This window comes from Leptidea sinapis, chromosome 23 (assembly GCF_905404315.1).
Source record: "Leptidea sinapis chromosome 23, ilLepSina1.1, whole genome shotgun sequence".
NCBI lineage: Eukaryota > Metazoa > Arthropoda > Insecta > Lepidoptera > Pieridae > Leptidea > Leptidea sinapis.
Window position 1 is genome coordinate 627,208 of NC_066287.1, and position 13,569 is coordinate 640,776.

At 38.6% G+C, this 13,569-nt stretch overlaps 2 protein-coding genes across 2 annotated transcripts in view; both read left to right on the plus strand.

Moving 5' to 3' along the window:
• The window catches only part of LOC126971401 (alpha-1,3-mannosyl-glycoprotein 2-beta-N-acetylglucosaminyltransferase), a 258,468-nt gene that overhangs the window by 52,375 nt on the left and 192,524 nt on the right, over positions 1-13,569 (plus strand). The gene's annotated exons all lie outside the window — the stretch shown is intronic.
• Positions 1-13,569, plus strand: part of LOC126971381 (uncharacterized) — a 34,734-nt gene that overhangs the window by 6,118 nt on the left and 15,047 nt on the right. The window contains exons 2-3 of the mRNA XM_050817686.1: positions 1,589-1,796; positions 8,238-8,577. Of these exons, the coding sequence (XP_050673643.1) occupies positions 1,589-1,796; positions 8,238-8,577 (548 nt within the window). The remainder of the gene's footprint in view (positions 1-1,588; positions 1,797-8,237; positions 8,578-13,569) is intronic.

Below are 13,569 nucleotides of genomic sequence, written 5' to 3' on the forward strand. Positions count from 1 at the left end.
GTAGAGATGAAAATTTGTATGTATGGAAGTTCAAACAAGGTCAAGCTTTCACGCCTAACTCCGAATTCGAATTTAATTATATTTGGTACAAAAGTAGACTAGACCTTAGTAAATGGACATAACCTACATTTTTTTGTAAAAAAAGGGCATGATCGTGTTGAAATAAGGGATGAGAGTTTGCTTGGGATACTTGTATTTAGGCACTTGATAAGAAGTAATTTATAAACATTTATTTGAGCATTTTTGAAACTTAGACCTAGATGGGGATGAAATAGGAGATTAAAGTTCGCAAGTATATACGTGGGTAACACTGAAAATGTTTAGAACTGGCCAGTTAGAAACATTGCTAATGAAAACTTTTTGTGAATTTCAATTTTAGAACTCTTTGGTAACCTAATGTAGGTACTATATTGCATTCATTTGTCATTTGTTTAGGTGAATCCATATATGCTTGCCTTAAGATTTGTTTATATTCTATTTTTCACTAATAAGTAATATTACTGTATTATAATATTTATTCTGATAATTTTACGTCAAACGCCAATAAAACAAAAGAAAATATATAAAAAAGTTTTGAATATCCAAAACTACACGACTCATAATATGATCGTGAAAAAAAAAGTGTGTGCGTGTAACCTTTACGCGCGATTGAAGTAAAACTTAATAATAATTATCTTTAGGAATAATTAACAGATAGATAAATACATTGTAATTATATACAGAAATTAAAGCCGAGTTACCAACTAAGGACTCACGTGTTGCTGAAGAGCTAGGAGCATTGTTAGATTTTTTTGTTACTTTTTTTTTCGGAAACGCTGACGATATCACCTCATCTTTTGAGCAAAGCTGGTATTTCATTCTCTACCTAAAAATTCATTATGATTATGTTACATATTTTAAAAAGTGAGATTTTATTTATTTTACAAAGAATAGCATACTGCGTAAAGCTTCGTCTTCGAAAAGTTATTTTGTGGCCAAAATAGCAATTTCCTCGTTTTTCAAGCCAAACATAATAGTATTGAATTCATTGGGTATAATACTATACTAACTGCTGTAAAAGAAAGTTCCCTATCGACTGCGAACTAGTTCTGGTGGTCACTGAACAACCTGATGCGATGCTGACGTTCTATAGCTGTCCACATGAAGCCAGGGCGGGTTACTCGTCAAGTTAACTAATGATAAAAGGTGACTACAGACTCTTATACGTTAAAAGAGTCTGTAGAACCGTCAAATCACAAATAATTGAACCGCTAAAGAAATGAAATAAATACAAAGTTGCAATGTGGCCAAATGGGCAATGGCTTAGGCAAAACATTCGTGTTAGTAGGGTATTAGCTTAGATAATTCATACGTGTAGATAGACTGTGAAATCTGTGAACACAAATATAACAGCGGCGTGCGCACGCACACATAAACTAAGTGACATGCCAATAGCGGGTGTGAGACGTAGCTTGTCACGCACACTAACATGATAAACCTGGTCTGTTGACATGCGTTTCCTAACAGAAAGAAGCTCTATGTAGATGTAAAATTTTCTAAGGATATTAGACTTGTTTGAGAAACTATTATAATATATATTTTCTTCTAGATAAACGGTGCAACAGATGAGAAGCTATTTTATGGCGAAATAGCTCAAGACGCTATGAATTTGGCCGTGTCTCTGGTCCGCCTGGGAGTCAAGAAAGGAGATGTCATAGCGTTGAGCTCGGAAAATAGGCGGGAGTATTGGAGCTCAGTCATTGGCTGTATTTGTGCTGGGACAACTGTCACCACCATCAACTTAACTTATACCAAAGGTAGGAAGTTATCTAGACTAAAGGCATAAACAGGAAAGATACGTGGATTCTTTCATAAATAAAGTAGCTTTTTCTTTAAATGGTTATACGGAGTGAAACTTCTGTACTACTACTCTTTATTCTGTGATACGTAAAGCTATACGATTACGGCAGGTTTAGATTTGAAAGAGCGACATCTCAAGTCAATTTCCTAATAAGCAATTTTTGGGGATTGATCAGGTTATCAAATTTAAATTAGATCCTATAGATGGAGCCGTAACCGGAAAGTTGATCAAGACATACCAAGATTTACGTTCGTTGCGTCACTCGGATGGTTGGCTCAGATGAACCCCGAGAGGTGCGGTTGCGAGTCCCGCATCGTCCTAAAATTGTGGTACAAATTAAATTTGTATATTTAATCCCAGAAGTGAGGGTTATCACTAAAAATTACAAACTGTTTAACTTATGTTATTGCCTAAACTTCTTCAAAAGGATTTTATCGCCCTTTTGAATAATAGCACCGCTATACTTCTGTGCCATGCTTACGGCATTTTGCCCTCGAGGATGACGGAATTAAATAGCTTCTGGAAGGTTTTAAGCATAGGAGTACCACCACTCAGAAGCGCGGCTGTCGTTACATCTTCACCCGGCGCCTTGCTGTTTTAATCTGCTTTAGATCCATACTAATCTCGTAAAGGCTGACGCCTGGGATCTCTTCGTTTTAGTGTCTGGTAATTTGGCTCTTCGACTTCAGTCTTGTTGGTAACAGGTGCCCGTGCGGTCGTGTACAGGTGTCCGTAGAACTTCTCGACTTCCCTCAAAAGTTCTTTCTGGTTTAGGCTAGATGACCCTGCCGTCGCCAGTTTTCAGCTTCGTCAGTTGACTCTGCCCAATAGACCAGTCTCTTGTTTCGCTCTATGGTTGCTTTTACACAATATGTGCTATTTCGTCGTATGTCGCAATTTAAAGACTTGGAGATCCGTCTATTTAGCTACCTATACTGGGAATCATCGTCCACTATTCCAATCTTTTAGTACACTCATCCACTTCAACGTAGTCACCGAGGCATTAAAATCGGTTTGAAATTCGAGCTGAATCTTTACCAGCTTTTGGTTCTGGATGGGTGCAGGTCGGAGTGTAGACTTCACCAGTCGAGACCACTCCAGTTTTCGACCAACGTAACTCAGCGGTCTCGTTGAAATTAATATTGACGACTAAGCGGAGCGATAGGGTTGGTACTTACATAAATATTGACGACGCGGACGGCGCGACATAGCTAATTTAGCTCGGCGGCGTACGTCGTGGCCCTCAATAGCTTAGCCCTAAGATTGCTTCTTATAGCTTATTCTTTAACATCTACACAGAGTATATTATGCTCATTGTATTGGAAGATTGGAATAAAGGAATATCTATTGGGGGACCCGTGATAAATAACCTCAGATTCGCTGATGATACCACCCTTCTCGCACAGACTAGAGAAGACATGGAAAAATTTTCTAACCCAATTACCAAGAAGACTAAAGTCAGATTGATGAAATGCCTTGTGTTTAAAATCTTTCTCTATGGAGCCGAAGCTTGGTCTCTGAGACTGCAGGATCGCCGTAAAATCGATGCATTAGAGATGTGGTGCTGGAGGCGCCTCATAAAGTTCCCGTGGACGGCATTTCGCACCAATGTATATCCTCAAAAAACCTTCGTATTAAATACAGATTATCGTCAATTATGCAACTAAGAATACTGAAGTTCTTTGGTCATGTCTCTATAAATGAGAACTCGATGGAGAGACTGGTAGTTCAGGGCCAGGTGGAAGGCAAGAGAGCACGCGGTCGATCGCCAACCCTCTGGATAGACGCCATCACAAAGGTTACTTTACCATGGTCCTGTGAACTCGCAACGCCTCTAACCGTCAGAAATGGAAGCACATCGCCAGGAGAGCTACCCTCAGAGAGGAATTTCAACCCACCGAATACCCCACCGTGTACCTCGTCAGCGTAACCACGACCACTCTGACAAGAGGATCCGACTAAGAAGAAGAAGATTGCTTAGCGGCCATGTAAATTGTGTGTATGTGAGCGTCGATCGCTCTAGTACGAGGTTAAAGTACTGTTCTATTACTGTATTGTGCTTCAGCAGAGAGCAAGATTTATGATTGTCTTAAAGGGTTTTTTTTTCACTTCTATAGACATTGAGTTTTAAAAAGCATTGTGAAAGGGCATGAAATAATTACAAGGAAGAGCACAACTTAGTTTTAGATGTTTGATATTATAATTGACTCCCAATCAGTAGGTACTGTATTGTAGCATTGTGAAAGTAATTTAAAACAGCATTTATCAGATGAGATAGGATAGCGTTAGCAAAAATAGATAAGATATTATACCATGCCCCGTGTAACTGCAAAGCACCATACTCAGCGTTGATATATCTATCAAATTCAAATTCAAAATTACTTTATTCATGTAGGTCATGAAAATGCCACTTATGAATGTCAAAAAATAAAAATAAGATTTTTTCTTATTGAATTTACCGCTACTTCGTAAAGGGTTGAGCTAATGAGAAGAAAAAGCAAGAAACTCATTGCCACTCTTTTAAGTCAAGATTTACATTTTAATTGTTTTACAAATCATTTCAATTACAATATATGCAAAGTGACGCAACAAAAATACTCAAATGTTAAAAACTGAAATTCTTACACGAGTAAGTCAAAAAGGAAAAAAGTACTTAAATTAATACGTATAAACACAGGAGTTATTGAGTATAGTAGATCCACACAAACCGTAAATAAATAGAGGCATTATGTGACCATTTCATAAAATAAAATATATAATAAAGTAAATAATAATAAAAAAACACATCAAGCAGACCTCCCGGTAACAAGATCATCCAGCCATCGAGTGACGTTCAGTTCCAGATGTGAGTTATAAACCAACCAAACTGGCCTCTAACGGCCGTTCCCAATAATGAGATAAAAATCGTAACTATCGTTGACTTTTCTGCCCCAATACACTTATCGACGGTAACTCACCTTATCCTTACACGCTGTCTGCCAATGGGAGGACGTATAGCTTACAAGCGATAGAAGTTTGTATGGAAATAATCGATAAGTTTTATGGGGTAGAAAAGTCAACGGTAGTTACGATTTTCTATCTCAAGTAGGCCACAACCGGAGATAGACTGAATATTGGGCCGTTAGTGTACTCAGTCAGGCGAGACAGTACTTGATTACAAACCACTGCCTGCAATATAAGGCGCACATTCAGCCTTACATGGACTACTGTTCTCATCTGTGAGCGGGCGCTCCCCAGTACCATTCCATTTGACCGCATACAACGAAGAGCAGCTCAAATCATTGACGATCAAGTACTCTCAAATCGGCTTGATTCTTTGGCGTTGCGTAGAGATGTGGACTCTCTCTGCATCGTCTACCACATTTATCACGGAGAATACTCAGAGGAGTTTTTGAGATTGATACCAGCAGCCGCATTCCACTACCGGACATTACGCCAAAATCTTAAGGCACTACACAACCGAGCGTTTTTCAAGAAATTTTATGCCTTGTAGGTACAGCCACTTTGTGGAATTAAGTACCGGCTGCTATTTTTCCGAACTCATATGATTTAGAGACCTTCAAGAAAAGAGAAAACTCCCACTATAAAGGCAAGGCTTGACTCAGTTGTTGCGGATGTCCATGCGCGGTTGGCACACCGCTTCCCATCCCGTGAGCCTCTTGCCCGTTTGCCCCCTCTTATATAAAAAAATTTGTTAATAATATGTTGCACTACTGGTAATAATAATAGACTTTTGTTTTAACTTTCCTACTTCAACGTGGTCACTTATTCATGGGGAAATGTTAACAAATATATAGTAAACTTCAACAGTAGGTACGAACTGCCGTTATATAAATTTAAGCTTCAAATCAAGGAAGTTGTAATGAATCAAGAGTATTATACAGTTCAGGAATATATAGACGATAAAAATGTGTGGATACTGTGAAAACTGCAAAGGGAGGATAAAACTTCCTGAGTTTCTTGCCAACTCTTCTCGGAGCAAGGCCTTTTGGCAAGAGACTATCTTGGACCGATGGCATCAAATTGACTTTCATAACAGTACAAATTGTACCTAAATGAATAAAGAAATTTCATTTTATTTCACTGAGTTCCACTCATTACGCATCGTCACAGATTCAGTGCCGGGTTAACTATGTTTTAATACGAATTAAGAGTAGGAATTGGATATTCTTCGATTTTTCAAAATATATTCTCAAATGGATTGTTATGTTCGTTAGCCAACGGGTATTTTTATTTCTTCAAAATAATTCCACTTTATGCTAAAAAAAAGTTGTATTAAATTTAAACGATAAATAGTCGCGCCAAAAAGGGTGGCTTTAACCTTAATTTGACGATACCAAAGATATTATTAGGTACCTATTGATTTTCGTTAGTGTGGGTTATGTTTCAAATTTGCTTGAAAAGGTTTGAAGAAGAAGGCTTTTTAATCGAGGCTGCTCTACGTGAAGAACGTTTTGAACGTAGAATGAACCGGCGCCGCCTGCGCACTTCATTACCGAAACTTCGTTTAAATTTAATTCGTTAACGAAGTTTCGTTTCGGAGAAAGAAAGTAGACCCACTGTTCTATTACTTATATTGTTGCATCATTCCTGAATAGATAGATAAATGGGAAACGATCTAGAAAACGAGCCTTAGATATACCACGGACTAGTAAAAAAATAAGGACTCCGTGTCACCTTACATAACAGTGTAGCACGAGAACAAGCCGATTAACGTGTAAATACATAGCCCCACGCACACACTTACACTACTACAGGCCGATAGGTGGCCATTATGAGAATTGTCATCGTTTGTGACAGATCAGTTTGCGTCGCAATATAATATTTTAAAATTGCCGTCGTGCGTTGTAAAAGTGTAAAACGTAACCGCACACATACTAGCATAAAGGTGCTTCACTTGCTAATATCACGTCGCGGAGTTCTTCTTTTTTTACTAGTCCGTGAGACGGTGAGATAAACCTACAATATAGCTACATACAGTTAGCGCTTGTGTCTAGGTCGGTGACATTCTGATTATATAATTGAATCACAACAATAATTGATGTGTTATGCATAAGAATAGACGTTGACCTGTACATCTGTGATGTACAGCTTGCAGAGAAAATTAATTTGCATAAATAATATATTTCTTACTTTATGTAGGTACCTAACAATTGAGGTTTGGTTGTATTTATGTTCGTTATTAATTAGCATCGCCAACAAAATAATAACTAACTAATTACTTACTGGCACTTACAGGCAACGACCACATATAATTATTACATACACATAAATATTAATTATGCAATTTAATAACCTATACCAGCCTAGCGAAACTCTCTCAGAAAAAAGCGATTCACTCGATTGCGCTCGATTGTATGAAACGTGCAGTCGTTGATAGATTGACAGATGACGGCTTTAATCTTATAAAAGCGGAGATAGCCGAAATTCACTACGTTTTATCCGGCGAGGTGGCAAGCAGACATGTCTACTCGCGGGGGACCGGCCGATAATTTTTTTTTGTTTAAAATACACTGAGTGAGACAAGTTAATACACCAAAACAATATACCAAACGAAAGGTCATCTTACAGACTGTAAAAGTAAAAATATTTTATATAAAATTTTATCGGTGTAAAAGTGTTCTCCTTCTGTGTTTAAGTCATAAAAAATTACTACATTCATTAGTAATAGTCGAAATGTAATCTGTAGGTAGATTTAAAAAATCATAACAAATGTGTGAGTGTGTTGACGACGCGGACGACGCGGCGCAGCTAATTTTTACTTTGATAGTGACCAGTCTCAGTGACGTACGTAGCACTTAATAGTTTTGTCTTCCCAAGATTGCTAAGCGGCTGTGTAAATTGTGTGTATGTGTGCGTATGTTAGGCTTTCTATAAAGTTAAAGGACTGTTCTATTACTGTTTTGTTACGTAAGCAAGTACTGACATAATATAACGTAAATGTTATTTTTTTGAGATTCATACAGATACCACGCATCGAGCAATAAGAATGTGGCTGTCTGTTGAAACTCTGCGCATGAAGGGATCGAAAAAAAACATAGGAGTGTTGTTATGAAATTCAGTAGAACATAACAACACTCGTTTGGATGATGTAATGGTTATTAGAACATTGGCAATGTTGGCAATAAGCTAACTGTTTCAGCATCTTTAATAGAGGATTTAAATCATGGGTGTAGATAAAATAATATTGCGAATTTAATAGTGAGAACACATTGTTAAATATTATGTATTTACAGGCATATGATAGGTACTGGCAGACAAATATTTATAAATGAGTTGTGGAATATAATAACTGCAGTATCTACAAGTACCGCGCTATAAAACGATATACATTATCTACAATAACAACAATAGCAATAATAGGCTTATTAGATAATATTTTTATTTTATTTTTCAGATGAACTAAAACATGTTATGAACATTGGCAAACCTAAATACTTGATCTGCTCGCCATACGCGTACAAGGCACATGAAAAGTCCTACAGGAGCCTCGGATATTTAAAAAAGATAATAGTCTATGGTGCAGAGAAACATAGAGCAACTATACCGTACAGCGATCTGACAGTTCCCAATGCCACAGATGCAAAATGGGGGCTTACCGAAAATATAAAATATGACGATTTTTTACCGGTGGAAGTAAATGGTTATGATACAGTGTTCTTATTGTATTCGTCGGGAACGACAGGTTTGCCAAAAGGGGTTATGCTGTCGCATATAAGTATACTCACGTGTTGCTCGTAAGTATAAAATTATTCTATCGTTTCCTTATGGCACACATATTAATTTACTTGCTATTTATAACGTGTATTGGAAGATACTTATGCATATTTTCGACTTGTACAAGTTATAAAAAAAAGTTTCAACTTATACGTACGCACAGAGTATTTTTACTACACAGCCACTTTATCTCTGGAACGTGAAACCCGCTCCCGGTCTTATATCACTCCCTCCCGTTCGCCACCACTCCCTCCCACTCCTCCTGTTGCATCAGTACGGTTTGCAGTCATTACCGTTACATGTCGTGATATTCACTAATTTGTATTTGAAGCTTTCATGGTTACGTTTTAAATAGTTAATTAAAAAGGTAATAAATAGTTCTGTAGTTTCTGTTGTTCTGTGTCGCTTTAATAGTTCTGACAGGAAACTAATTACTTTTTTACCTAACTCCAGATTCTTTCATTAGTTATTCATCATTATAATAATAATAATCAGCATCACATCACAACACTTTAGCCTCAATCAATAATACAGAACAAATAATAGTTTATTTATTAATAATAATATCATATAATATAGTGTTCCTTGTTTTGCACACCGTAACAAAACGACAACGTGTCGTAGTCGACGTCAGGTCCACAGATAATAGTACTTTTTCAAATTACACACAATGAATTTCTATCACTGACCTGTATATATACCATTGGACAGGCTGTTCCATATGTTTGACAGCAAATTTTTTGTGCCTATTTGAAGCGCCACTCGTGAGTGTCCAGAGAACTAATTGACGTATAATACAAATTGCTGCGAAGGATCGTACAATACTCTGAAGTATTTTTATAATAACATAATAAGAGAACACCAGAGGAATTACAAGAAAGAGCGTTGTCGACCTTCGCATCCGCGCGTAATTTGTACGCACCCTAATCACAGTAGACATACATATGTATATGTAGTGAGCCCTAATGTTGTCATACCGCAGCGGTCGCTAGTACAAGGTTGAATTATCATAATATAAGAATATGTTGTTATATTCAAATTCAAATATTTTTATTCAAAATAGGATATAAAATCTCTTATTGAAAGTCAAAAACTACCACCCATTCCTAAAGAGCCTCAGACCTGAGAAGAACGGGCGCAAAAACTCAGCGGGCTTCTTTTTTTATATAAAAATATAATAAATTTTAAGCAAAATCGTACAATAAAATCTATTGTTTAATAGTCTGTGGGCGGTCTCTCAATTCCCAATCAGTGGTATTATTATCTAAGAAATTTATTTATGTTATAGTAACCCTTTTTTTTTTATTGAATAGGAGGACAAACGAGCGTACGGGTCACCTGTTGTTAAGTGATCACCGCCGCCCATACTCTCTTGCAACACCTGAGGAATCACAGGAGCGTTGCCGGCGTTTAAGGAAGGTGTACGCGCTTTTTTTGAAGGTACCAATGTCGTATCGTCCCGGAAACACCGCACAAGGAAGCTCATTCCACAGCTTTGTAGTACGTGGAAGAAAGCTCCTTGTAAACCGCACTGTGGAGGACCGCCACACATCCAGATGGTGAGGATGATATCCTAACTTGTGGCGTGTCGTGCGAAGGTGGAATTCGGCGGCAGGAATTAGGTAAAACAGCTCTTCGGAACACTCCCCGTGATAAATGCGGTAGAAGACACACAATGAAGCGACGTCTCTACGCAACGCCAAGTGATCCAGCCGTTCACAGAGTACTGGGTCCCCGACAATTCGAGCTGCTCTGCGTTGCACGCGGTCAAATGGATCGAGCTGATACTGGGGTGCGCCAGACCAGAGATGACAGCAATACTCCATGTGTGGCCGGACTTGCGCTTTGTACAGCGCTAGAATGTGGGCCGGCTTGAAGTATTGCCGTGCTCTATTAATTTTCACCCAGTTTCTTTGAAGCCAATTTGGCTATTCCCTCCAGATGGCCACGGAATTGGCAATCGCTCGAGATTTCGAGACCCAGTATTCCGATACTAGTATCAGCGAGGCTTTTAGGGAAGTGTTGTCGAAGAGCGGTGATGCGACAAATGGGGTTTTTTTAGTGATAAACGCGCAACTTGAGTCTTCTGGGGGTTAAATTGGACAAGGTTCAATTTACCCCATCCCGCGACCTTCTCAAGAGAGGACTCGATAGAAGACACAAGTTTCTCCCGGCACTGGTCGACGATTTCCCGAGAGAGACGTGCATGGCCCGTGTATACGGCATCACCAGTGCTGTCATCTAGCAATGAATGTTGGAGGTGTCCAACATATCATTGATATGCAGAAGAAACAGCGTAGGAGATAGCACACAGCCTTGGGGCACTCCAGCATTCACGGGCTTCGGGTTCGAGCAATGTCCGTCGACAACGACCTGTATGCTGCGCCCAGTGAGGAAGCTGGAGGTCCACTTGCACAAGCTCTCGGGAAGCCCAAATGATGGAAGTTTAGAGAGGAGCGCCTTGTGCCATACACGATCAAAGGCCTTCGCTATATCCAGGCTAACTGCCAGGCCTTCCCCCTTGCTTTCTATAGCCGCAGCCCATCTATGTGTTAGGTATACCAGAAGATCACCTGCCGACCGACCATGGCGAAACCCGTATTGTCGGTCGTTGATCAACTGGTGACCCTCTAGGTATACCAAGAGCTGACGGCTAATTATGCTTTCCATGATTTTGGAGAGCAGGGAGGTAATAGCAATAGGCCTGTAGTTTGCCGGATCCGAACTGTCTCCTTTTTTTTGGATCGGATGGACAAGGGCTGACTTCCATGAGTCAGGGACACACAAACGTTTAGTAACAATTCTTTTGAATTTTGTAATACATTTGTTTTGAACATTATGTGGTAGCTCGTTCTGAAAGAATTTACAACACCCTACAATAGACTTAGTAACTCGACTTAGCCTTGTAGTAGGCATTATAAGTTTATATAATTTGTTCCTGGTGTTAACATTTTGGTTATGACAGTTTCTAGCAAATTCATTAATAAAGAAAAAGGGAAATATGCGTTGTTTTTGAAATGGGCTCGATAAAGCAACATTTGGCCGTTATCATGAAGCGAGTCAAATGACATAATTAATTTTCTTGCGCGTTCGTTTTTATTTTGCGATAACTCTAATTGTATTTATTTAAATTGTATGGGTATGGAAGGCTATTATAATGTATCTACATGAAATTTTAACTTACGTATTTAATATGATAAGGCTTAATTACTGAATCCGTCTTTATAACTTTCCAATTAGCGCATCACAATTATGTGACCAATATTTTGAAATTAGAACAAAATCACCATACATTGTTTTATTATACCTCAGAGGTGCATTACGCAGTGTTTTTAATAAAAGCTCCCCACCGACTTGATTTAAAATAATGACGGTTATATTTCAACCGTTACACAGAAACCTTAACATAGTAGTAAATCCGTAGGGAACATTGATTTTTATGGATATAGGTAGGATAGACTCATTCTGTTATCAATGTCATGTAAACATTATTTGTTATTGTTTATCTACGCCTGAAGAGTACTTAAATCTGTACCGTTTGTTAGATAATATAATACGAGTCAATAGAAAGAGGAATAGTGTCCATAGACGGTGCCACTTTTGCAGATTCCTCAATAAAAATAAGCCTTAAGGTACTATACTAGGTCCTTTCCTATTTCTTATATCAATCTTAGATCTTCCAGATCTAGTTGATAAATTGTCAACATATTATTGTATTTGTATGATTTAGATCAATTATATTTAAAGTAAATAGAAAAGATAAAGAGATTATTGAATCTCATAGTGCCCTCAACGTTATTTCAAACTAGTTTTCCGCAAATAATCTTTTGTTGAATGCAAGAAAAACTAAATGTATTAAATTCAATGTCCAAGTTACGTCATTTGGTGCTGGGGCTGCTGCTTCGACTGCCGAAGACGGCAAGCGTCGCAAATATGTTGGTCTCAGTGAGTCATACATCTTTGTGCCGTTTAGTGTCGAGACTCTTGGCCCGTGGGGCCCAGAGGCGCGGAGAATGTTCAAAATACTATCTTCTCGATGATATGATCTCTTCTTCGCGACTCAATAAGGCTACCTACTGGAAACCCAAGCGCTGGCAGCTATCTCAGTCAACGGATCAGCCATCCAACGCAGAAATGCTGCCAGTAGTCTTGGTACGCTTCCACGTAATGATAGTTTAAATTTTATGTTGTCATAGTATTGCAAATGTTATAAGATTTGTTTTGTTTGAATAAATGGATTAAATTCTCTGTACCAAATGATACATTTACTGAACAAATAATATACCTTACTCTAGACAAAGTTTCTGATACAGTATTCTTAGGAGTTATATTAAAGTCTGAATTGCAACGTGACCCCCATAGTGAGAAACTATCTTCTAAATTAAGTTCAGTTTGCTACACCGTTTGGAAAGTAAGGCAATTATCGTATATAGCAAGGGCTAGATTGGTGTATTTTGCGTATTTGCATGATGTCTTACAGTATTCTGCTCTGGGGTACGGCGGATGATATTGATAGCATCTTAAGACGAAGTGAGATCGTGGAAGAGTAGGTAGCAGACAAGGACGTACGAAGACCGGGGGATGAAATGTATGTAGAGTCACGTGGCTTCATTGTGAGTCGTCTACACCATCTGAATGTGTGGAATTCCATCGATCATATGGCTTAAGTCTACCATGGTCTCAGCCATGCTTACGGTATCGAAGATGAGAGATGTATTCCCCGTTGATATTGATGCTCAGTCCGTTCCAGTCCAGAAGCTTAAGACATCTTCCAATGGACAGCTTCGGCGATTTGACATCGCTTTGTCTGACTCCCCGCTGCAGTCGGATAGTCTTCGAGAACTGATCTGGCCTATATATATATATATATGGATATAATCAATGTGGTACCATGAAGAGACTTGCGCACCGCTCAGATCTCGATAGAATCAAAGACATTCTCATAGTCCACGAACGCCAAACATAGTGGCTGGTTATACTCTTCCGTCTTCTGTACAACCAGCCAGCAGTGT